General features: G+C 33.0%; 3 protein-coding genes across 3 annotated transcripts; 1 reads left to right on the top strand and 2 right to left on the bottom strand.

The window, feature by feature from the left end:
• Positions 1 to 8: 8 nt before the first annotated feature.
• LOC134254494 (uncharacterized) lies at positions 9 to 10,176 on the bottom strand. The gene is made up of 19 exons (XM_062737004.1): positions 9,910 to 10,176; positions 8,544 to 8,788; positions 8,208 to 8,337; positions 7,851 to 7,937; positions 7,646 to 7,726; positions 7,396 to 7,542; positions 7,039 to 7,316; positions 6,594 to 6,688; positions 6,016 to 6,181; positions 4,218 to 4,221; positions 3,243 to 3,548; positions 2,346 to 2,536; positions 2,004 to 2,133; positions 1,731 to 1,817; positions 1,535 to 1,615; positions 1,318 to 1,464; positions 827 to 1,104; positions 552 to 646; positions 9 to 353 (listed from the first exon to the last, which is right to left on the bottom strand). The coding sequence occupies exons 1-19, from the start codon at positions 10,174 to 10,176 to the stop codon at positions 184 to 186; spliced, it is 2,985 nt and encodes a 994-aa protein (XP_062592988.1). The 3' UTR covers positions 9 to 183.
• A 2,597-nt stretch (positions 10,177 to 12,773) lies between these two features.
• Positions 12,774 to 15,365, top strand: LOC134254482 (BTB/POZ domain-containing protein KCTD7-like). The gene is made up of 2 exons (XM_062736989.1): positions 12,774 to 12,944; positions 13,617 to 15,365. The coding sequence occupies exons 1-2, from the start codon at positions 12,909 to 12,911 to the stop codon at positions 14,403 to 14,405; spliced, it is 825 nt and encodes a 274-aa protein (XP_062592973.1). The 5' UTR covers positions 12,774 to 12,908; the 3' UTR covers positions 14,406 to 15,365.
• A 1,005-nt stretch (positions 15,366 to 16,370) lies between these two features.
• LOC134254487 (NIF3-like protein 1) lies at positions 16,371 to 23,796 on the bottom strand. The gene is made up of 7 exons (XM_062736997.1): positions 23,714 to 23,796; positions 22,072 to 22,235; positions 21,475 to 21,721; positions 20,977 to 21,127; positions 20,380 to 20,500; positions 20,101 to 20,221; positions 16,371 to 16,681 (listed from the first exon to the last, which is right to left on the bottom strand). Exons 1-7 carry the CDS (start codon positions 23,781 to 23,783, stop codon positions 16,404 to 16,406), a joined length of 1,152 nt encoding a protein of 383 aa, XP_062592981.1. The 5' UTR covers positions 23,784 to 23,796; the 3' UTR covers positions 16,371 to 16,403.
• Positions 23,797 to 23,831: the final 35 nt, after the last annotated feature.

A 23,831-nucleotide genomic window follows, 5' to 3' on the forward strand; every position in this document is an offset into this window, starting at 1 on the left:
AACAGTACTGTATAGAAAGAAAATACAAACTCATAGTAATAGTTAATAAACATTCAAAGGTTAATTTTCAAAGAATAAATGAATTAATACGATAAAAGGCATTGCTAATTAATTGATCACCACTATTTTAAAGTTAGTATCAGTAAACGATCTACCCTTCCTTCGAAGTTGGTTTCAACGAATTTAAGTTTTTGACAGTACACGATCTGCAAGGGCTCTTCGGATGATACTGCGCTCTCTTCTCATTCCACCGAAAATGGAACTATTTTCATTAACTCTTCTGGACAAATATGGAAGAACTTCATCAACAGTACCATAAGGTATTGATTTATGGATCATATAGCCAGTCTGACCTGATGAGAAAGAAAACAAAGGGTTTTGTATCTAAGTTTCAAACATAACTTTTGACACTTTGACTTAAAATCAAGGAAGACTTTATGATCAATGCAACCTTTGTTTTTGTAATTAACATACAACAATCATTGGATGTATGAAATCTTATTAGCCTACATGTATTTCCCAAATGTCGATGAAATTATAATTATGTTTACCCAAAGACAGGGATATGAAGTCGGACATTCCATAAGTCTGACCGAAGAAAACCTTCTGTTCCTTACTTCTTCGTGATATTCCTAAATCTGTCATTCTGAAACACGGTTTTATTCATTAAAAAGTTTTGTATAAGCATCGAGGACACAGTGTTAGACAACTTAGGAAGTAGTTTTGGGAAACATTTCAAAATTTAATATCTGTACCGAAAGCCATATTTAGAGCGCTGTCATGGAAAACGCAACAGTTCAGCTCTTTGAATAATCAGCACTTTTACCTGGATATTGCTCTCTTAATAGTGGCTTCGTTGTGTGAAGCAATTATCGTGCTGAATTTTCCAGGATGTTTTGCGATGTTATCCAACATAATGTCCATAGAACGATAATAATTTGCTGACGTTTTCTCGAAAGTTTCGCAAACAGGATCAGGGTAGCCTTTCTCTTTTGCCAGCGACCTTTCTTTGTGTAAATAGGCACCCCGCACAAGTTTAGCACCAAAGGATATACCATGTGCCTGCATTAATGCGATGTCTTTTGCGAGAATACTTGGAGTTTCCTGTAGTGAATAAATTGAAACAAGTTTTTTGTAATGTAGCTAATTGTATGACCTTAAATGTCAAAGAAGTTTGGAACCAAGGATATGCCATGCGCTTGAACAAATGCGGTGTTTTTCGACAGAATATCTAGAGTTTACTTTGGAGTAATCTTTGTGACAATTTCTTCACAGCAAAATATATATTTTAAGACAAAAAAGTAAAAGAAAACTGACCTTGAGGTAATTTTGGTAGGTATAAAACACAAGTGGGGCGGAACCGTTGCTGTTCATCATCATGGCCAGAGTCAATAAATTTAAACACGGGTTCAGGTAAGTGTACTCTGCATCCACCATAACTATTACGTTTTTCTCCTTAGCAACCTTTAATTTATAAAAAAGATTGTATGAATATTGCCCTTCCTTTTAATATATTTTACATTAAGTACATTACCTCACAAATCTGTTTCATTCTGTATAACGCTTTGTTCAATTGTTGGAGTTCTACGGATTTCAAGTTACCCAGCTCTGTTATCTGCAAAAGAATGAACTTTTTCCCAAATATGTCATGTGAGAAAGTTTTCCAAACATAAATGATTTCTTTGGAATTACCTATTGGAAAAAAGCTTTTATGAGCATTTATCTCCTACCTCATTGGATGTGTTCATCGAGTTCGCAATTTTCTCCACTACATTTTGTTGAGCATTTGGACGTGGAATTTCCAATGAAATCGCTTTCTGTATTGTCATTTAGTAAAAAAGGAAAAAAAGTGTAATTTCTAGTTTACAAAAATTAAGAAAGAAAACATTGGATTTACTCCATTATAAAAAAAAGCATACATTTGAAAAATCCTGGATAGATATTACATGTAGATACTAGTAGATATGATGAGAAAGTTTGAAAAGAAAAATTTCAATACAAACGCAAAGATCGAGAGGGAACAATCCGGACGTTTTGATGTGCATCATCGGGTTCTGGCTCCCAAGTTTTGAAGTCATTTCCAAACAATCCAGCATTATCTTCAGATTTTTGTCAAATATTTGATCAGCATCTCTGTAAAAAACGCTCCTTTATAACATGTAAAAAACAATAATTTAATCAAATCAAACTATCAAAAAACATCATCTTTAAAATAAGATTTTTTTAAAAAATATTATAAAAACGTTATCTTGGGGGATTCATTCATAATCTTCAAAAATAAAGTCATAACTAAGCTTCAGCAATAAAACGTTTCTTGTACAGGAAGAGGAAAAAAACTCTCATACGGTCCGTCGTCTTTCACGTCTTCCTCCAACGCCACCATGACAAATGGTCCAATTCCGGCAGCTTGCAGACAGTCTACAGTTGTCTGAAGGGACGCCAGGTCATGGCCTCCGACAAATTGTCTGTAGAAGGTTGGGCGCATCATCATGTTGAATAAAGGTCGGCCCATTAGTCGACGACTCCATGAGAGAATCTTAATTAAAATAAGATATGAAATTCCTAAAATTGATTTGAAAAATATGTTTCCTTGTCAAATATTTCTTTTGAAACGGATTCCTGTATTTAATATTTTCATGAACATAATCATCAGGAATTCCATTTCTTTTTTGTAGTATTGCAGAATGGCACATGCATCATGTGCAGCATATCTGTTTTATTTAGTTCTTATGATATCAACTATTTTTGGTATTATAAGAGCATTTGGTTTATGATTGTCAATCAGTCTCTAAATGTTAAGTCAAGGATTAACAAAGCAAAAGAAAGATGCAAGTTCCAGATCGGTTGTACTCGATACTATAAAAGATGTAGTGAATATACAAGGAAAGTTTACCACTTCTAAAGCAGTTCTTTTGAGTTAGTTCACAGAGTTTTCAGTTGGCTTTTTTCTTTGACACTCAGACGAAATTCGCCAAATGAAAAATATACATGAAATATATACATTTATAATTTTTATATAGATAAATTCAGACGCAAAGTTTTCACAATTAAAAAAAAGGCATATAAGACAATAAATGCTTAGTATTGTCAACCTTTTTATGCGGTTCATCACTTTAAAAAAAACATTTACTTACATCACTTCGAAAAAAAAAAAAGATCCAAAGAACTCTGATCGATGTATAGTAAAAAATTCCAATTTTACTTCTCGATTAGGTCCTCAATTGAAAAATACATCCTCTTACCTTGTAATTGTTTTTAACGAATTTCTCAACCGAGCAAACATTGAAAATAAGCAGCGCTCTCAAAAGTTCCCAGTTTTTCTTCGATTGACAGGCTTTGACGGCATCTTCAAACTCCAGTAGTTGTTGCTGCGCAGTATTTTCTGGAACTGATGCAAGGTCCTTTCGAGGATCTGCAATTGTGTGTTGAGATTGACAAAAAGGAAAACGCCACTTTAAATTCCCTTCTTTGAGATTTTTAAGCACCGAAATCCTACTTAGCATTGCTGAAGTTAAAAGTTTAAGTAAAAATGTATTATGTTTATCATGCTAGTGTCAGTCTAGAGCAGATCATATTCGTGTTTCTGATACCCAGAACAAGAGCTGTATATAAATATTTTGTTTGGGACGCTTGGGTAATTTGTAATAGATCCAAATGTCATCCCATGGCCAACAATTTCAAGTATCAGCAGTAAAGTGAACTGTGAAGTAGATTTTTTTTATCCATCTTACATGACAGATTCCTGCCACTGTAGCTGCACTTTAACTCAAGAATACTGCAGGAAAAAATAACAATTGACTCTTTCAAAAAAAGTGGTTGTTTACTGTATTTCTTTTTATAGATATAAGGTAGGTCATTATTTTCAAATATATGTATGGCTCACATATTTTTCGAAAATAAACAAAGACATGGACGACTGACATCCGCCATCCCCTTTTCCCATTTCGGGCAACGTCAAAAAATAGTGATTCTGTTGTAACTTGATTCACATTTGGGTCAAAAATGAAAATTCCTGCGGACATAAACTGTTTTGCTATCAAATGACAGAGAAAAGATTGTGATATCTCTCAGGATATAGTCAAGTAAACTAAAAGTTTAGAACGCTGAAAAGACATTCGCTAAATATCTCAACTGTTCAAAATGGTGTCTCGCTGATGCATACAATGCTTCTTGAACGAGCATGAAAATCATTTGAAATTTGATTTTCATATTTTTACAGGTCTACAAACAGTAAGACCATGGATAAAGATACTTCATGGTCACACAACAATTAAGGTATATCTACTCCATTTCTTTAATTAAAAAAGTTTTTTGGCAATATACAATAGACTTACAGTCCAAATAATCTCAAGAGTATAAGAACACACCAGGTGTCAAATAAAAGAAAAGGAATACACAAGGTATGCGAATAATCTGAGGTCAAAATAGGGGAAATAAACGTTTGGATATTTTTTTTTATACAAATGTGGTTTTTTTTTTAAATCTCGGTCTATTTAAAAAATGGAAAATAACAAAAAAAAAAAAAAACTATTTATTACAAAAATGAAAATATTTTGAAGTTACAAGTAAAGGGCTTTAAAAAGGGTGATTAACAAGATCAGTTTCCAGAGTTAAATGTAATACGAATACATCTTAATTCTCCTATGAAAGGTAGATGCATGAAAGAATTTGACAGTAAATAAAGTTAAAGATAATATTAAGATTCTTATCAATACTATTGTATTTGTTTAAAATAAATATAAATTTGGGCCCCACTGGAAACATGAGTGGGGTAGGTACCCTGTCTTGCTTTAACTTTGTGGCGGGTTTGACCGGTCAACAAGGGATGCTCTCTCCTCCAAGGCACCTGATCTCACCTCTGATGCTTTTGGATGTCCGTGTTTGCTTTCATTCCCATTTTTATTGTTTCAATAGACTTTTGAACTTGATAATTGTATTCAATATCTACAGATTTCGTTTATCCCAAACGCATTTCTTTTTCTCCCCAACCTTCTCCCTTTTAGTACAGTTGACATCTTTGCAGCACAACATAATGGAAACGATCTTTAAAAGGGGCCAGTTCTACAAGAAGAATGAAACCACTTACTAATAATATGAAATTGACACACAATATCTGTAGCATTTACTAGAAATCCAGTTGTTTAACACAGAAAGAAGTATATTATATGTGTATAGCGAAACCTGATCTTTTCAGTTTTAATTGTTCTATTGTGTGCAATATACAGCATAATATTTACCACTGAATATTATAAATACTTGCACTGTACAGAAATTACACACCTCTACAATTCAAAAATAATTTCTGGTATGTCTTTCTTAATTTCATGAAACTAAAGACCCATTAACATGCCGAAAATAATCTGATGCATTTTACATCACAGTATCTAAATTGAAAATTGCAACTTGCGAACCGGGTAAATTCAATTATAGTTGCATGCAATAGTAAATATATGCAACAACGGCTGCAAAAAGAAAGTATAAACCATTAATAATTATGTGTACTACTTTCACCTAATAAATTCGACGATATTTATGCCATTTATCGGCGGTAAAAAGAGCTTTTAATTTTGACGGAAGTTCAGAAACACTGTAAATCTCATGGTTTTGACTCTTTCAAGAAAAGAGTTTTCGTGCCTGATAAAATGATCAAGTCCAGGAAACCATGCATTTGATTCAAGAAAAGAGTTTTCGTGCCTGATAAAATGATCAAGTCCAGGAAACCATGCATTTGATTACTTAAGTATAATTATGTTGCTAAAAAAACAAACAAACAAAAAATCATTCTGGAATTTTATTTACATATAGATGTTTACAATAAATTTCAAAGGCGTGTATAATCAAAGAATCATATAATTTAAAACATTAAAATACATTACTAAAATACACATAATACGATTTGAAATTTCAAAATATGTACATATGTAGGAGTTATCGAGGCTTGTTCATATTTTAAAATAAAATTTTAGATGATATTCAACCGTGAAAAATTTCTGTTAATGATCCCTGTACCGTTACTGGCGTAAATTTAACCGGTCAGCAAGGGCTCGGCGGATGATTTTGCGCTCTCGTCTGATACCACCAAATATGGAACTATTTTCACCGACTCGTCTGGACAGGTAAGGAAGAGCTTCATCGATAGTGCCATAAGGAATGGACTTGTGAATCATATAGCCAGCCTGACCTGAAACAATGCAAGATATTTGTAATCAAACGAAAATGGTATATTAAACGTTGCAATACAATACAAACCTTGTGTATATTTGATGAACCTTGTGGTTTATGAAAAATTTTGTGATTAATCAAAACTTACTGTAAATTAAAAGTTTTTTGGTATCATTCACAATACTTTTGACATTAATCGCGATTTTTATCAAATAATATATGTAATATAATATTATATAATATAAAATTTTCATTACATAGCAACGTTAACAAGACTTGTATATTATTGCAAAGGATTTTACACATCATAATTGCAATTTACCTCAAAATTACTTCAACAATATATTATTTTTCCATTTTATCTGAACAATGGAATTAAAGACATCATAAACATTTTTAATGTTTTGTGTTGTCCACTTTTTTTTTGTTACCTAAAGATTGTGAAATAAAGTCAGACATTCCATAGAGTTGACCAAAGAAAACCTTTTGCTCTGTGCCTCTTCGAGGAATTCCCAGTTCATTCAGTCTGAAATATCATTAAAAACAAATGTAGATGTATATGTGTATCTCTGCTTGATTTGTTGTTAATTTCATCTGCCCCAATGGGATTTTAAGAGAAAACTTTGGTAACAGATAACTCCATCTTTACATTATATTCCTAGACATAAAACACACTTGCAAAATATCCTTATTCAACCATATTCAAACAGCGTAAAGATCTGGTCAACCTTAAATGTTTCATACTATTTAATGTCTAATGAAAATATTACTGTACCAGCATAACTCATACTTTTATGAGACCACTGCTCTTAAGCTTTACTTAATTTGTCTCTTAAAGAAAAGAATACAAATTAAATATGGGGTTCACCAACTCACTTGGATATTCCTCTTATAATGGTATCCTCGTTGTGCGAGGCAATTATCGTGCTAAATTTTCCTGGATACTTCGCTATGTTATTCAACATAATGTCCATTGAACGATTGTAATTTTCGGTTGTCTTTTCGAATGTTTCGCAGACAGGATCAGGGTAGCCTTTCTCCTTTGCCAGCGACCTTTCTTTGTACAGGTAAGCACCTCGCACAAGTTTGGAACCAAAGGATACCCCATGTGCTTGAACAAATGCGATGTCTTTCGACAGAATATCTGGAGTTTCCTACAGAGTAAACTTTGTGACATTTTCTTCAAAGAAAAAAATTATTTTGAGATACAAATTCACAATTAAGTCAACTGACCTTGAGGTAATTTTGGTAGGTATAAAATACAAGTGGAGCGGAACCATTGCTGTTCAGCATCATTGCAAGGGCTAATAAATTAAGACACGGGTTCAAATACGTGTACTCCGCATCTACCATAATGATCACTTGTTTCTCCATAGCAACCTATGATCAAATTTTTATTATATATAGAGCTTGCATTCAATATTTTTTTTTATTTTACTTTATCATCAAAATCAGTCACGTTCAAACCACAAAGTCATGTTACCTTGCAAATCTGTTTCACCCTATGTAACGCTTTGTTCAATTGTGTGATTTCTATAGATGACAGGTTTCCCAACTGTGTTATCTGCATGAAACGATTTTATCGTAAATAGTCCTGAATGGTCATCTATTTTACACAAAGAAGTTCATGTGTATAAGGATATTCCAGAGAATCATTAAAATTGTATAAGAGTAATATATATTCCCACCTCTTTGGATGTGTGCATGGCATTTGCTACTTTCTCTACGAGTTCTGGTTTCTTATTGGGGTATGGTACTTCAGTCGAAATCATTCTCTGTTTTGCAATGTTTTCAAAATGAACAGGACAAAAAATACAAATCATAAATTAAGGTTTGCAAAACGTAGTTCCATTCACAAAAGTTTGTTTTAAACGTGTATCTATTTTCCACCTCATAAATACGAATAGTAAAATTTGAAACTGCCTGTGACCCGTGTCAGTGTGCTTGGGCTTATCATATTTCGTCGTTGTAGATAATTTTTATTTATTAAAGGAAGATGAGGTTATTAAACTTTTTGAGGATAAATGTAAAATTATCATACGAACACAGAGATGGAGAGGGAACAATCCAGACGGTTTGATTTGCATCATTGGATTCTGGCTCCCAAGTTTTGACGTCATTTCTATACAGTCGACCATTATCTTCAAATTTCTGTCAAAAAGCTGATCAGCATCTCTGCAAAATAGAAAGTACATTAAATACACTGATCCCAAAATTATCAGAGAATTCAATATTTTTGTAATGAATTGAAATTTCATGAAAATAATATGCATATCAAAATACACGAATTAAAGATCTTCATATGCAAATCATAATAATCTTAATGCAAAGTATCCATATAGTGCTTTATTTTTCGCTGAATTCCTCGCTCCTCTACTTACGGACCGTCGTCTTTAACGTCTTCTTCCAGCGTCACCATGACGAGCGGCCCCATTCCTGCCGCTTGCAGACGATCAACGGTTGCCTGGAAAGATGTGATGTCATCGCCTCCCACAAATTGTTTATAGATTGTCGGACGCATCATCGTGTTGAATAGAGGTCTACCCATAAGACAACGGCTCCATGACAAAATCTGTAGTAAAATGTTGTGATTTTGAAACAATGACAATGATGCCCCGAATGGCAACTTATGTAGAAGGTTATTTTTCACAAAAGAGAGTCAAACTCCAAAATCAAGAGAGTATGAAAAAGGGGGGTCGTGATGGTTAACACCCAAGGAAAGAATACACATGAGATATTTGAAAGCCCTAGAACAAACTGTTCAAAAGTTAGCACAAAGGTTAACTTATTTTACAAAAGTATGTCAAATTACAAGGTCCAGGTCATAGGGTCAAAATTCTTAGTATTAGATGAAGGGTCCTGTCACAAACTAGAGGTACTGTGAGCAATGAGCTCACTAAATGATACCCCCCGTCCATATGAATATCATAGCAGTGTCCATGTTTTGCTCTGGAAAAATCCAAAATATACGTCAGATTAAAAAGTAAAATAGGAGGTGCACAATGGCAATATGTAATAAAGATTCTGTGAAAGTTTCGTTAAATTTCACTCAGTAGTATAAGAGGAGTTGCGGATAAGAGATGGGTACCCCAAAGCGTAACAGACGGACGGACAGACGGACGGACGGACGGAAATACCGATTACTATATACCCTCCCACTTTTCAAGCGGGGGGTATAATAATACATCTGTGAAACCCTTGTTACTCGACGTTCCAAAGTTATGGCCAAGGTTGAAGTTAAAATTTTGCAAAAGTGGGTCAAATTTACCAAACTTTTACCCTGGCCATAACTTTTCAATAGTTGATGCTAGGGCTTTCATACTTCACATATGTATTTTTTATAACAAAAATTTTCCATGGATTAAATATTTTTTTACCTTGACCTTTCAGTTGACCCAATTCTAAAAAAAAAAATAACCATAGAGATAACTTTTAAAGAGTTAGTACCATGACCTTCATATCTAAGAAGCATATTTCCTGTGACAAGACCTTCCTTTGGATACCAACAAATTGCTTTTGACCTTTAGTGACGTTCAAGTTTGACCTACTTTTGAAAAACTCTAACCTTGGCCATGACATTTGAAACTTGCTGCAAAGGTTTTAATTCAAACATTTGCCAACAGCTGTCATAGGTTCCACAAACTTGGTTTTTTTTTCGTTATCTTTACATTATGAAAGATTTAACGAGCATGTAATATAAGCTTTCTTTAGTTACATAACTTTAAAAATATGTGTTTTTAAACTTACCTTGTAATTATTTTCAACGAATTTCTCAAACGAACAGACTTTGAAAATAAGAAGGGCCCTCAATAGTTCCCAAGTCGTCTGCGACTGGCAAGCTTTCACGGCATCGTCGAAGTCCAAGGTCCCAGGAGAGACCTCTTGATATGGCAAAAGCCGACGATCTTTTTCGGGCCCGACAACGGTACCGGTATGCTGTGCTCGATAAAATGGAAAAATCCATTTTAAATTCGTCTTTCTCCAAGTTTTCAATAACGAAGTTCCTCTTTTCATCGATGAAGTTTAAAATTATAACTACTGCGTCCTGTCCTACTTGTAATGTAAGGCTACACCAGCTTATTTTGTTGTTCATGAAACCAAATATGAGAGTTTCTACAAAAATATTTATATTGAGATGCTTGGGTAGGTTTGTATGTTACCTAAGGCTATGAAATCCGGGTATTTACAATACAATATGTTACATTATTTCAGTCCCTAAAGTCAAATTCCTAAATGAAAGTAGCATAGATTTCATATAATTATAAATTTTTATAATCCAAATTTTATAATCACGATCTACAAGAAAGAACAAATGTACATGTATAATGTGTATCTATATATAAATGACAAACAAGGACGTCCGTATTAAGGAAGTTTGACCACTGTATTATAATTATACAAATCAATTATAACGAAAAATTCCTGAATGATATTTAATATAGTAGTATTAAGGTACTCCGATCCTCAGGTTCCGAAAATCAAGCATTGACTAATTGAAAATGCTCATAAAATGTCTCGGAATTCTTAAAGTAACGTTTTTTTCATACGCACGATGATTCTTCAAACTTAATCTTTAAAGGTAGTTATTTTATATATATAGGGTAAATAAGAAAATCTCGAATAATTTTTTAAGAAATGCGAATACAAACACTTACTATGCATTTTCTAATTCAAATTTGATCAACAAACACATTTTAATAATAAAAATCCTACGTATCCAGGCTTTTGAAGAAATTACACAATTTTTATACATAAACGTAAGGTGTTTTTTTTCTTATATTTACTTCGATCACCGTAAATCACTTTTAATTTCATATTATGTTAATAAACATTGGTATCTATGGTTGGATTAAATGAACCTCAATTTCTTTAAATATGTAATTTTAAAATACTTTTATGGGGTAAAATTTTCGACTTTTTATAAGACTTTTCTGAGAACTTCAAAGAACCTTCAAGCACAATGTGAGGTATAAAATGAAAATTGTTGCACGAAAAGATTAAATTTTCAAGCTTCATTTTGAGACTTTTTGAATTAAATTATAATTAAAGAGTTATCATTCCTGACTGAGGATCGGAGTACCTTAAGCTATCACCAATTCCTGTATAATCTAAATATTATTTTTTATGCCCCCTGATCGAAAGATCCCGGAGGTATATTGTTTTTGTCCCGTCTGTCTGTTTGTCTGTTGTCAACTTTAACCTAGTCCATACTATTGAGTGGGGGGGCTATGGCTTTCATATTTCGCGGGTGTATTCCTTGTAAAAGGCCTTTTTTTGGGTACCACCAAATTTGACCTGCGAGTTTTTTTTCCTACTTTTACATGAAAAATAACCCACTTTAACCTTGACAATAACTTGTAAACAGTTGTAGCTAGGGCTTTCATACTTCACATGTGTATTTATTGTGACAAGACCTTTCAGCTGGTATTAATATTTTTGACCTTGACCTAAGAGTTTGAACTACTTTTTAAAAACTTTAACTTTGGTCATAACTTTTGAACAGTTAGAACTTTGGCTTTCATATTTCACTGGTGTATTCCTTGTAACAAAACCTTCCTTTGGGTACCAACACTTTTGATCCTTTGACTTTGACCTTTGGAGTTTGACATGCATTTGAAAGAATTCGACCCTCGCCATTAGCTGCCATACGGGGACATCAATGTTTCACAAACACAGTCTTGTTTCTACATTTCATGTTTCTGTAATGCAGAACTTGCAGCGTATCAACTTTAAATACGTAAGCAGCACTTGAAACGCTCCTTACACGTATTTAAATTCTGCGTAGATTTCATAAGGTTTTTTTCTTGTTATCTTGGAAACTTGCATCTATCAGCTTTATATTACAGTAACTTCAATTTTCTTTGGGGTAACTAGTGGCGCATCATAAAAACTAGGACTCCCTCCTTCCACCGTATAAACCAATAAAAGTTCCAAAAAAGATCCTTCATTGCTCTGAATTGGCAGTCTTCCACTCGTTACTTGTAACGTTATTTGTGTGATGTTTCAAGATTTGAAAGAAGCAGCATGCACATTCCCTTATCTTTCCCCTACGAAATATTTAGAGGAATTTTGCTTTTGGACCTTTTTTATGCTCTGGGGTTTACTGTCTTTGAAAGAAAATTTACCTTTTACAGAAAATTTGTAAATCATTTTTTAGCATAGTGCTGGGTACTAGATTTCAAATGCAGCACCAGTAGATTCAACTGATCTTATATGCTTTTCTAGATCCAGATTTCCAGAGTGCCCCCCCCCCCCCCGCCACGTAGTAATCAGCTTAGGAGCTGGGGGAACATGAAAATATTCATTGAAAGGGTGCCCCCCCCTTCCATACACAAACCACATATCTTGTTCCTGGTCAGTTTGTTTTGAATGATTTTTTGTCAAACTACACATGCTACATACGCACCCACCCCCTCCGATTTTTTCATATTTCGTGTAAACACAATTCATGTGTGAATTGTAATATCTTTTTAAATATTGAAGCTTTTATACTTTTTGTGTGTTCATCAATACGTTTTATGTATTATGTACGTATGTGGTCTTTTTCTCCATTAGTTAACTTCTTCACGCTATTTTGATCGGGTTCAATATTCCAATAAAACAAACTCCAAAACAACAACAATGGCAGATCTCAGCTGAAAAAAAAGATTTGACATATTTTTACTCTGTTTGCACTTGTGCACTAAAAAGAAATAATGAAATCATGTAACATTTCATTTTCAATAAGAATTTCTAAGTGAATCATTATGGATCCATATCGTATGACGGACAATAACAATTCGGTGGGTACAATTTGATTCGGTATCTAGCATTGGCTGCAGTGAGCTTTCTGGTCTTCTGTATATCTAATTTAAGAATTTAGCAAGGTTGTTCAGGGGATAGCTAAGTTTTTGTCTCTATGTTGCCTGATTTATTAACGTTAAGAAACTTTTGAACAACGGGCAGCAAAATCGGATGTTTGTTTTATATATTGATTCATTTTCATTAATTATAACACTTGGATATTATAGTCTTTAGAGTAAAATATCTGTGTGTTAACATTGAGGAAAACCATAAGTACCTGAGTATAGTGTTGCTATAATCAAAAGTGGTGTGCGGTATCCAAATTGAGCCTTCCGAAATTTAGAAAAAGGATGTTTTCTGAACGTTCTGTATTATAAATCAGTATAATAAGTATAAGTGCATGATCAGACCTGACATCTATCCTCATCTTTCAATTAGCAGAGGAGAATTGATGTGTATGATTTTTGACTACACACATCATTTTAGGATCCTCTTTTTAAGATTCATTTGAATTTTAAACATTTCTTCATGAAATAGGATGATGCAACAATTAAAAAAAATGATCAAAGCTTCTCGAAATATCTCACTCCAATATATGTGGGATGTATCATGTAGCGGCTTATTTCAGAAAAAAAAAATTATTTAATTTGTGTGTGTGTTTTTTTTTACAGTTTCCATCTGTCATAAACTTAAATGTTGGAGGAAAAATATTTGCCACTCGTCTGTCAACATTGCTGAAGTATCCAGATTCAATGCTTGCTGTGATGTTCAGCGGTCGGCATGTCATTGACAAGGATAGTGATGGAAACTACTTCATTGACAGAGATGGAACTCATTTTAACCACATTTTAAACTTCCTGAGAAATGACCAGGACCTACCTCCTGTTGCACTGGCAGAAGCAGTCCTACAAGAGGCCATGTATTATGGAATCACCCAACTTATTGAAACCCTGAAAAACTCGCCCCCATTATTTGCAGAGTATGTTGTTAGACAAAATATTCGGGATAAAATTCAAGATTACGGTGCTGTGAAAGCCAAATTGATAGACCTTGCTAGAGAGCAGGTGGTAGAGAGTGGTGCCATTATTTCAATGGTCAGGGTTGCTACCACCAAAAATCAGCCAATCCCCAGAGACCTGCAGTTTTCCAAACAAGTATACAAACAATACTACAGAAAGTTCAGAACATACAAGTCTTTTGAGTCGTGCTTTGGAAAATACCATCTTCATATCCCATGTGAAAATATCAAAGGGTTACCTAGTGTTGTGATGGATATTCTGGCCAGCTGTTTGAGCTATGACTTGAATAAGGAAGGCTATCGATGCGCTCACTCTGCAGAGGGAATTCATGATGAAGAACATAAGCTGAAGACCATAACATGGTCAGATGATGAATTTCATGTCTGTACTAGTTGTCATGTTTTTCGGTTTGATTGGCTGGACACATCACTTCAGTTTTAGATTTACATGTTGAAATGGTTGTTTTTAGAACATTGGAGTCACTTCTTCTGATTTCCTTGTGTAATTTTTTTTTGAATATATGCTTGAACATGTAAATCATTGCATTATACAGGATATTTACCCCTTTACCGAAACAGTGAAACATATTTTTGGCAGATCATAGGGATTACTCAGTCCTTGAAATAATCAAAATTACTTTCTTTGTTGTTTTAAGGAAATGTCACCTGGTATTTCAGCATTGTAAAAGACATGAGTAAATACAATTTATTATACTGCTTTAGATGTACTTAAACAGATTTTTTACTCTTGCCATGATTGCATACCTGTAAATGAATTTTTACCATGGGAATTTTATATTTTGCCCTATCGGTGTTGCTTTCAATACTCATTTTTCAAGTCTTAAACACATTTTTAGGTAAATACTGTATAATTATTAACATTTTTGTTTTTAAAATTAGGAATTTCAGATTTTTCAATACTATTTTGCTTGTAAAATCTTGGCTTACAGCCACCTCAGCTGCCTGCAAATGGTCATGTGTAATAAAAAATATATTGAAACATATATTGTATATCTGTATGAATAAGAAGTACATATGTACATGTAAAATGATGAACTTCTACTTTTTTTATTTAAAATAAGCTTCATTTTCATCATGCATCCCTTTGTTAAATCTGAGTAATTATGCACTTAGACTGAGTTGGATACCTTTTGCTGAACTTGCAAGTTTTATGAAAATTTTCCTATTTCTATGTTTAGGAAAAATCCTATTAGGTTTTCTATGTGTAATTATTAACTGTCTGTTGTACTAGATAAGCAATTTGATGCACTACCTGTATTAAAGGTATGGCATCATTTGTTACAAGTGTAATATGTAAGTTGTCCTTGCTTAATACTATACAAAATATTTACAAATTCACAATAAAGCTTATTGTAACTCCTTAAAACAAATTTTGTAATATTTAAGTTGTCCTTGATTAATACTATACAAAATATTTACAAATTCACAATAAAGCTTATTGTAACTCCTTAAAACAAATTTTGTAATATGTAAGTTGTCCTTGATTAATACTATACAAAATATTTACAAATTCACAATAAAGCTTATTGTAACTCCTTAAAACAAATTTTGTAATATGTAAGTTGTCCTTGATTAATACTATACAAAATATTTACAAATTCACAATAAAGCTTATTGTAACTCCTTAAAACAAATTTTCTCTATTACCGGTATAAATACAACCAACAAGTAATTTATTATCTGGTGTGAATGAAAGAAAAAACACCTAAATTTTTTAGCTCTTACTGGAGGTTTGCTGTAATCATGTTTCAAACTACTTAAATGTATCTTTTATTACTTAAACAATTTGGTGAACTTGTTTATGTTTGCTACTAGGGAGCCTTAATAGATTATCCTGTGTGTGTTTTTCATGTTTTAAATGAAAAATATAATTGGTTATGTGAATTTCTCATATATTGCGATATGCACTTTTTCCTTGCTTGAGCATACCCAGACTAGCTACATCTGATTAGATCTCAATGACATATTTGTTATGAATTATCCTAGAGATGAATAAAATCTACATACCACTACAATGTATCTTTTTTTAAGTTATTTTAGCTCACTTAGAAACACCAGCCTGAGGGAATTTTATACCTGAAACTGAGTTCTATGCCCATCTCTGATCATACAGTAAAACTTGTTTAGTGTGAATGCAGATACCTGTATTGCGAATTTATAGTGAAGTTATCTTGGATCCCTAGCTATGTAAATTTAATGAATTCCTTATACCAATATAACGAATTAGTATTATTACGGTTATAGAGAAGTAATTTCATAGGTCCCTTTGACTTCACTGTAAATGAGTTTTACTGTAGCTGTATTGATGATAAATTTACTCTCAGAATAACTTATAACTTTCACAATGAAGCCAACAAAATTAAAATAATCTTATGCAAACACCTGATACAATATTAATATCAATTTATTTTATTATAGATCACACAATAACTAAGGGGTCTTGATCAAATGTTGAAACCTGAAATTCAATTTTAGATTGGTAGATTTCAGTTAATTTTTCCTTTAATACTTTGAGAAAACCCCTCTCTGTGTTGCTATGATCACATAATATGACAGATGTCCCAGAATGCACTGCGTGAAGAACGTCATGGTGACCCATTTCTCCTGTGACATATAATGACACATCTAGATTCTTTAAAACACCGCTGCCTGATCCAGCACATACTGCCACAGAAGAGATGTTTTCACATCCCACCCCTAAAAAAAAATTTTTGGATAAAGTGACAAGAATATGAAATTACATGTACAAGTATCTAGTACCGATATATATATTTAATTTAAACAATATTTTATTCACAGATGTTATTGTGAATAGGATTGGGCAGCAGGCGCAGCCTATTTTAGCCCTCTCCCTACATTTAGGTCAAGGTACAAAACAAATAGTGATAATAAAAGAATGTACAAAAGAAGAGAGAAAAAATACAAACAAAAGTGAACAAAGTAACATGAAGAAAAAAAACAGAAAAAGTCATATATAGAAAATTAAACAAAAGAGAAAAATAGAATGAACAAAATAACAACTAGAGGTACTGTGAGCGATGAGCTCACTAAATGATACCCCCCGCCTCCCATATGGTTATAACTGGTGAAAAAGTCCATGTTTTCCTGTGGCCGGGAAACCCAAAATATGTGTCGGATCAAAAAGTAAAATAGGAGGTGCACAATGGCAATATGTAATAAAGATTCTGTGAAAGTTTCATCAAATTTCATTCAGTGGTATGAGAGGAGTTGCGGATAAGAGATGGGTACCCCAAAGCGTAACAGACGGACGGACGGACAGACAGACGGACGGACGGACGGACGGACGGACGGAATTAACGATTACTATATACCCTCCCGCTTTTCAAGCGGGGGGTATAAAAAGGGCAAATTACAGGGGGAGACAAAATACAAAGTAGTACCGGTTTGGGAGTACTAAATTATATCTATATATAGATATGACAGTGTTTATATAAAACGTTTTGTTACTGCTATAAATGTATGTACAGCTTCAAATATTTGTATATTAATGTCAAGTCCATGGTTAGAACTACCATTTAAAAATAAATCACATTCAGGAATATTATCACAGTTTATAATATTATGTGTTGATTGAAAGAGTACATCTCTTGGAATTGTATATTTTGGACAGACAATAAAGTAATGATAGGCATTTTCAATACAATCAGTACAATGTTCACACATTGGAGTTTCAGCTAAATGTTGATTATATAAATCTGCTTTCAGATTACTAGCATTATTCCTTTTCTGGCAATGTATTATATTATACTTTCTTATTCCAAAATTAAAAAGTTCAATACTTTTCCTACAGAAATGAGATTTTAAAAGACTTTTGAACGAACATATTCCTGGAGCATTTTTAATATAATCTGGCAAGGTATTCCATTGTTTGACTGTAGAGGGGAGAAAACTTTCCATATAAGATGTTGTTCTAATATTAGGAATTTTGAATTGAGCATTATTAGTTCTAAGATTATACGAATGACTTGATGGGCGATAAGGTTCAATCAGATCATACAGATACTGTGGAGAATAACCATTAATAATTTTATAAAATAATATTAACTTATGAATTTTTCTCCTTGTTTTTAGGAGATCCCATCCAAGTTCATCATACAATTTTGTACGAGAAGAGTTACACCTTAATCCAGTTATAATTCTACCTGCTTCAACTTGTATATCTTCTAAGAGTTCAGAATCTTTTTCAGAACAATTGTCCCACACTACATCAGAATACTCTAACACAGGTCGAACAAAAGCAAAATATATTTTAATGAGTGTTTTACGTGAAACCTGGTATTTGAGCATTCTAAGAATGTTTAATCTTTTTGAAGCTTTTTCGTGTATTATCTGTATGTGTGATGTCCACATAGCATCTCTTTGGAAACGTAAACCTAAATGGGTATGAGAATCATTTTGAATAATAGGTGGGCCATATCCACCAAATTTAACAGGGGAATATACAATATTTTTTCTACTAAAATCTAAATTTACAGTTTTGTTAGGATTAAAATCAACTAGCCATTTCTTTGACCATTTATCAATATGTTCTAGATCATCAGTAAGTGATTGTGTAATATTTTCTTTGTCTACAATAGCATATAAAGAAGTGTCATCAGCAAAAAGTCTTATATTGTTGACTAGATCATCACAAATATCATTAATATATAAAAGGAATAGGAATGGTCCTAGGACAGAACCCTGAGGAACTCCAGCATTTACTGTTTCAGAGTTTGATGTAAAACCATCTATTACAACTTTTTGTTGTCTATCAGACAAATAATTCTCAATCCAACCTAGTACATTGCCATTTATACCATAATTTGATAGCTTTGTTAAAAGGCCTTTATGCCATACTCTATCAAATGCCTTAGAGATATCACAAAAAATAAATCTTACATCTTTACCTTTATCAAGATTCGAAATGATAGTATTATATATTTCTACCAGTTGATTAACAGTTGAATCTCCAGGTTGAAAGCCAGACTGATATTTGTATAGTATGTTATTGTCCTTCATAAAGTTATATAAATGTTTAAACAGTATTTTTTCCATCAATTTACACAAGACACTTGTTAGAGATATTGGTCTATAATTAGATACCTCTTGAGCACTCCCTTTATTTTTAAAGACTGGTGTTATTTGCGATAACTTCCAGATATCTGGTAGTTTTTTTTCCCTTAATGACATATTAAAGAGAGTTGTTCGGGGCTTTTTAATAGATGTGGATATTTCTTTTAGTACTCTTGGAGATATGCCATCAGGACCAGGTGGTTTACTGTTATCAATGATAGTTAACTGGTCATAAATTTCAGCTTCGGTGATAAGCATTTCAGAGAAAATGTTATTTTGTTGTGGTGGACCAGGTCCATGAAGAGGAATATCTGGTTCATTATTAATGGAGGAAACTTGGGCAAAGTATTTATTTAGGACTGTAGCTTTTTCAACTGGATGGAAAATAAGTTTACCATTTGATTTTAATGGTGGTAAGGGTACATAATTTTTATTAAGTTTTGATATTGATTTAACAATTCTCCACCATTTCCCAGGAGGAATTGATTTATCGATCATTGAAGACATTTTTTTATTATACCTTTCCCGGGATTTTCGAATTTCATCAATGACTGTATTTCTAAGTTCTCTGTATGATTGCCAATGCAGAGGATTGTCTGTATGTTTTGCTTTATAGTGAGTTCTATTTCGTTTTCTCATGAGTTTGCGTATTGTATTATTCATAAAAACTTTATCCCTTGGTCTGATGGTAATTATTTTCTTAGGAATATGTTTATCAATACACTTATTTAAAGTACAGACAAAATGAGAATATATTTCATTAATATTTCCAGAATTGAATACTGTATTATCCCAGTCAACTTGTAATAATTCCTCATTCATTTGACGATAATTTGCATTTTCATAATTTCTCACTTCTCTTTTGTAAGCATACTGTTTGTATATAGTGAATTTTACTTCTACACTAGTCACCGATATATATATAAGTGCATAATGAGTGAACACAGGTTGATAATGAAACTTTCATTTCCAAGTTGATTAAAAAAAATAATTTTACAGCAGATCAATCTCAGAGATTATTTAAATGAAGAATTTATTGTTACCTGTAGCTAGTCTGACATGTGCTAGTCCTAGATGTCTCTTCACTCTCTCTACTGCTTCAGACACAGAAATTGGAGAAGTTAATTTCCCTATTCTGCCCATTCCATAACCTGGTTTAGGTGCCTACATCAAAATAAAGATTGTATATTTTTTTGCAGTATCATTCATTCTCTTTAAAATATTGTTTTTTGTCATACCGGTAATTGTTTCTTCACAAAAAAATTGCATGACAAAACTTTATAACTTTAATTCTTTAAAAATCTGTCTTAGAATGTGCTTACTTTCTGTAGATCCAATAATTCAGTACTTTGAATTTTATCACCGAAACCTTGAGTACTTTGTAGAATTGTTGGTATGGTTCCATTGGAGCAGAGAATATTAATCTGTGATAGGTCCTGGTTTCTGTAAGTAATTTGTAATCAATTATAAATCAGTTAAATTATTTACAAATTGAATAAAATATGTACCATATATAAAAGACAGTTTGTGTCATTCAACTTTCATTCATCTCTTGGAAAACTCTTTCTCCTTAAGTAGTTGATGTAAATATAAGTACATTGTGTACTTATATGAAGTTAACTTGATTATTTTTTCATTAAATTTTAGACATAGTTGGGAAATTTGATCTGTTTAAAAATAAATTTGACAACTAGGTACTATAAATCACGTTTTATACGCGAGAACTTTATTTTCGCGTAATAACGTGAGACAATGAGCTCGCGAAAATTTCAATCTCGCGTTTAAAAGTATTCCTTACGATTATATAGAGGAAAAACAACAATTTGTGGAAACTATGTCTCGTTAATAAAGAATGAAAGACTATCTCGTGAAAATTAAAAGAAGAATTAGTGATCTACAGTATGGTAAAAACTACATACAGTTCCTGCATGGTAACCAGGGTATTCTGAATGCCATTGACAACTTTATATAAGTTATCCTGGACAGATCTGGGAACTGTTATCTGCATTCTTTTGTTCTGGGGTCCTGTTGATGCCACTGAAGGGGTTACTGGACTTGTGCTCTTTGTATCTTTCATGAAAAAGGAATTTCCATAAAAAAATTCTGATTGAAATTCTGTTTTGTAAATCTATCACAATATTAAAACCTGCATTTAAATTGTTGGTTGTTTCCCTTTGTGGTTAACCAAAAATTGCCATTACCTGGACCAAAAAGAATTTTGCTTTTACAATCATGCTGATTGTTTTATGAATATCTGAGCAGGAAAGAAAATAATATATTTTTGTTAAAAACTTTCCCTGAGACTGAAAATGTGCTGAATAAATAAACTTTCCTTTCCCCATAATCAAAGCTCACAATGTTCAGAGAGTATTGGGAAACAATTTGAATTCATGTTCAAATGAAATACATGAACTTACCAAATGCTTCCATCAACCAGTCATTAACACCCCCAGCTAGAGCGTCATAACTTGTATGTGGGGAATATATAGCTATCCGATTCTCTATACAACCAGTGATGATCCTATCTTTCCAGTTCCTTTGCTCTAGCTTCTTCATAGGAACAAAGATGGGGGGATGGTAGGAGATAATCAGGTTAGCTTTCCAGGCCTTTGCCTCCTGAAACACCATCTCTGTCAAGTCATTTGTTAACATCACCTTTTTAACCTAAAGGAAGATAATATTTTCTTTTACTTTTATTTATTTTCTGGATAAAGGAGGAAAAGTTATTTCTTGAAAATTGTGTAATATTTTAGCATGATTTTCCTGGAATTTTTGTTACATTTAAATCTTTTAACTTTTTAAAGTGGAATCTCATGTCCATAGTAAGACATTTGAAGTCTAAAAGATTGTTAGAGACCCACAGGTGATCTTGTCTTTTACTTTATATTACCCATGGAAGATAAATAATATTAAAGATGAAATCACCCAGGGTATCTGATGATGACGCTTGTCATATTGAAGATACGATGATAAAACTCTAAAACATTAAAACTACAAACTAAGATTTTCTTCACCTCATGTGGAGGGGTAGGTTCTACAAGCAGGCCAACGTTGTCCCAGGACTCAGCCAAACCAGGGTCAGCAAACTGTTTTAGTTTTCTAATGACAGATTTTAAATCCATCTCAGAACAAGCTGTGGCACAAAATGTGTTCTGATGGAGGAGAGATAATAAAGTACCTAAAAATATATTGGTTCCTTAAAATGTATAATATATTGTAATTGAAGAGGAAAAAAATTAAAATGTGACATACTAGACTGGTAGGATTGAAACCTGAACCCCCCCCCCCCCCCCCCCCGATCACCCTCATCATTAAGTCAGGTGTTCTATCAACTGAATTATCTGCTTTTGGCACTCAAACCTGCCTGCCCAGTGATTGCCCATTACTCTCTCCATAACCCAGGCTCTTTCATGGCGAGCCTTTGACCTATAAATTTCAGGGCATGGCACAAAATGCAACTATGGAAAAGAAAAATAAGGCACATCGAACAGGATTTGAACCTCCAGAAACCTTGAGTCATATGTTTTGCCAGCTGAAGTTTCTGGCCACTGATGATAAAACCTGCCTGACCACCACACTATACATTAAGACACCTGAGATGATTTTTATTTTAATGAAATTTGAGTGAATGTCTGTTTGAGAAAGGAGCATAATTTTTTTTTAAAAATTAAAAATTCACAATTTTTACTCCCCTTCACCCATATATGTTAATAATGTTATGTGCCATTATCATTAGTTATTACCCATAGATATTATGTGCCATTATCATTAGTATCATTAGTATCATCATGTTAAGTTCATTATCCCAGTTTTTTTTATCAGTCGTAGGGGGGGGGCTGTAATAGGCCCAATGGTAACACAGGGATTTTCCACTCACTTTTGGGAATGGGGCCCAGGCCCTTGGAATTGGGAATTTTACGACATTTTATCACTTATTTGGAAATTTTATTGTATGATGTTTTACAAGAAATAATTAAATACTTAAGATGAATAAAAATTTATCTTTTACTTAGTTATTCAGAACTATGAATCAGAGAATTGATCATTATAATAAAGTTTTACCCAAGATTCTTCAAAATTTTGTTCATTTCATTCAAATTTCCAAACCTAAACATGTTTGTGTTTTGTGAATGATGTTCAGGTTACCTTCTTGAGTTCTTCTTCTTTCAAAAATTGAACATACCTGGTAGGCAGTTCATTTTTGGGAAAAAGGGAGGGGTACGTTTTGCAATAGGGAATGGGGCACATATATTCTAGCTGTCCTACACGGGGTAGTGGAAAATCCCTGTAACAAGAGGACCATGGGCCACATAGCTCACCTAACTAGAAAATGCGCATATCACTTAATCAGCATTGAAAAGTTTACATTGAGAGGAAGGGTGGGCTTGAACTACCTGAGGATGCTCCCATATCAATAACAAGGGCTTTGCTGTTTGTGACCTACTCCCTGGGGTCATGATTTGAACCAAATTGAATGTACAATACCTGAAGATGCTTCCATATCAATATGACTAATTGTGGTTTTGAAGTTCATGAGAAGATTTTTACCCCCGCTGAAAGTGTGGGATATTAATTTCAGTCTTTCTGTCCGTCCATCCGTCTATCTTTAAAAAAGAAGAAAATTAATCTCATGGACTTAACAAAGCGTTTACATACCTCGGATCCCAAAGTTAAATGGAAATCTTCGTTGCAAAATAATTTTAGTAAAATAATTTGCTTTTATCATGGATATTAAAACTCTTTAATTTGTTTATAGGCACACGTTTTTTACAGT

This window comes from Saccostrea cucullata, unplaced genomic scaffold, assembly GCF_032062105.1.
Source record: "Saccostrea cucullata isolate Sc308-1 unplaced genomic scaffold, CSIRO_AGI_Scuc_v1 ctg19, whole genome shotgun sequence".
NCBI lineage: Eukaryota > Metazoa > Mollusca > Bivalvia > Ostreida > Ostreidae > Saccostrea > Saccostrea cuccullata.

Coding starts and splice junctions, on each gene's coding strand:
- LOC134254494 (XM_062737004.1), bottom strand. CDS start 10,176: ATGAAAAGAGGAACTTCGTTATTGAAAACTTGGAGAAAGACGAATTTA. Junction 8,338..8,543: donor GACGTTAAAGACGACGGTCC/GTAAGTAGAGGA, acceptor TCTATTTTGCAG/AGATGCTGATCAGCTTTTTG. Junction 354..551: donor CTTCATATCCCTGTCTTTGG/GTAAACATAATT, acceptor CTTTCTCATCAG/GTCAGACTGGCTATATGATC.
- LOC134254482 (XM_062736989.1), top strand. CDS start 12,909: ATGGATCCATATCGTATGACGGACAATAACAATTCG. Junction 12,945..13,616: donor TGACGGACAATAACAATTCG/GTGGGTACAATT, acceptor TTTTTTTTACAG/TTTCCATCTGTCATAAACTT.
- LOC134254487 (XM_062736997.1), bottom strand. CDS start 23,783: ATGATAAAAGCAAATTATTTTACTAAAATTATTTTGCAACGAAGATTT. Junction 21,128..21,474: donor CTGGTTGATGGAAGCATTTG/GTAAGTTCATGT, acceptor TTTTCATGAAAG/ATACAAAGAGCACAAGTCCA. Junction 20,222..20,379: donor AATTATTGGATCTACAGAAA/GTAAGCACATTC, acceptor ATTTTGATGTAG/GCACCTAAACCAGGTTATGG.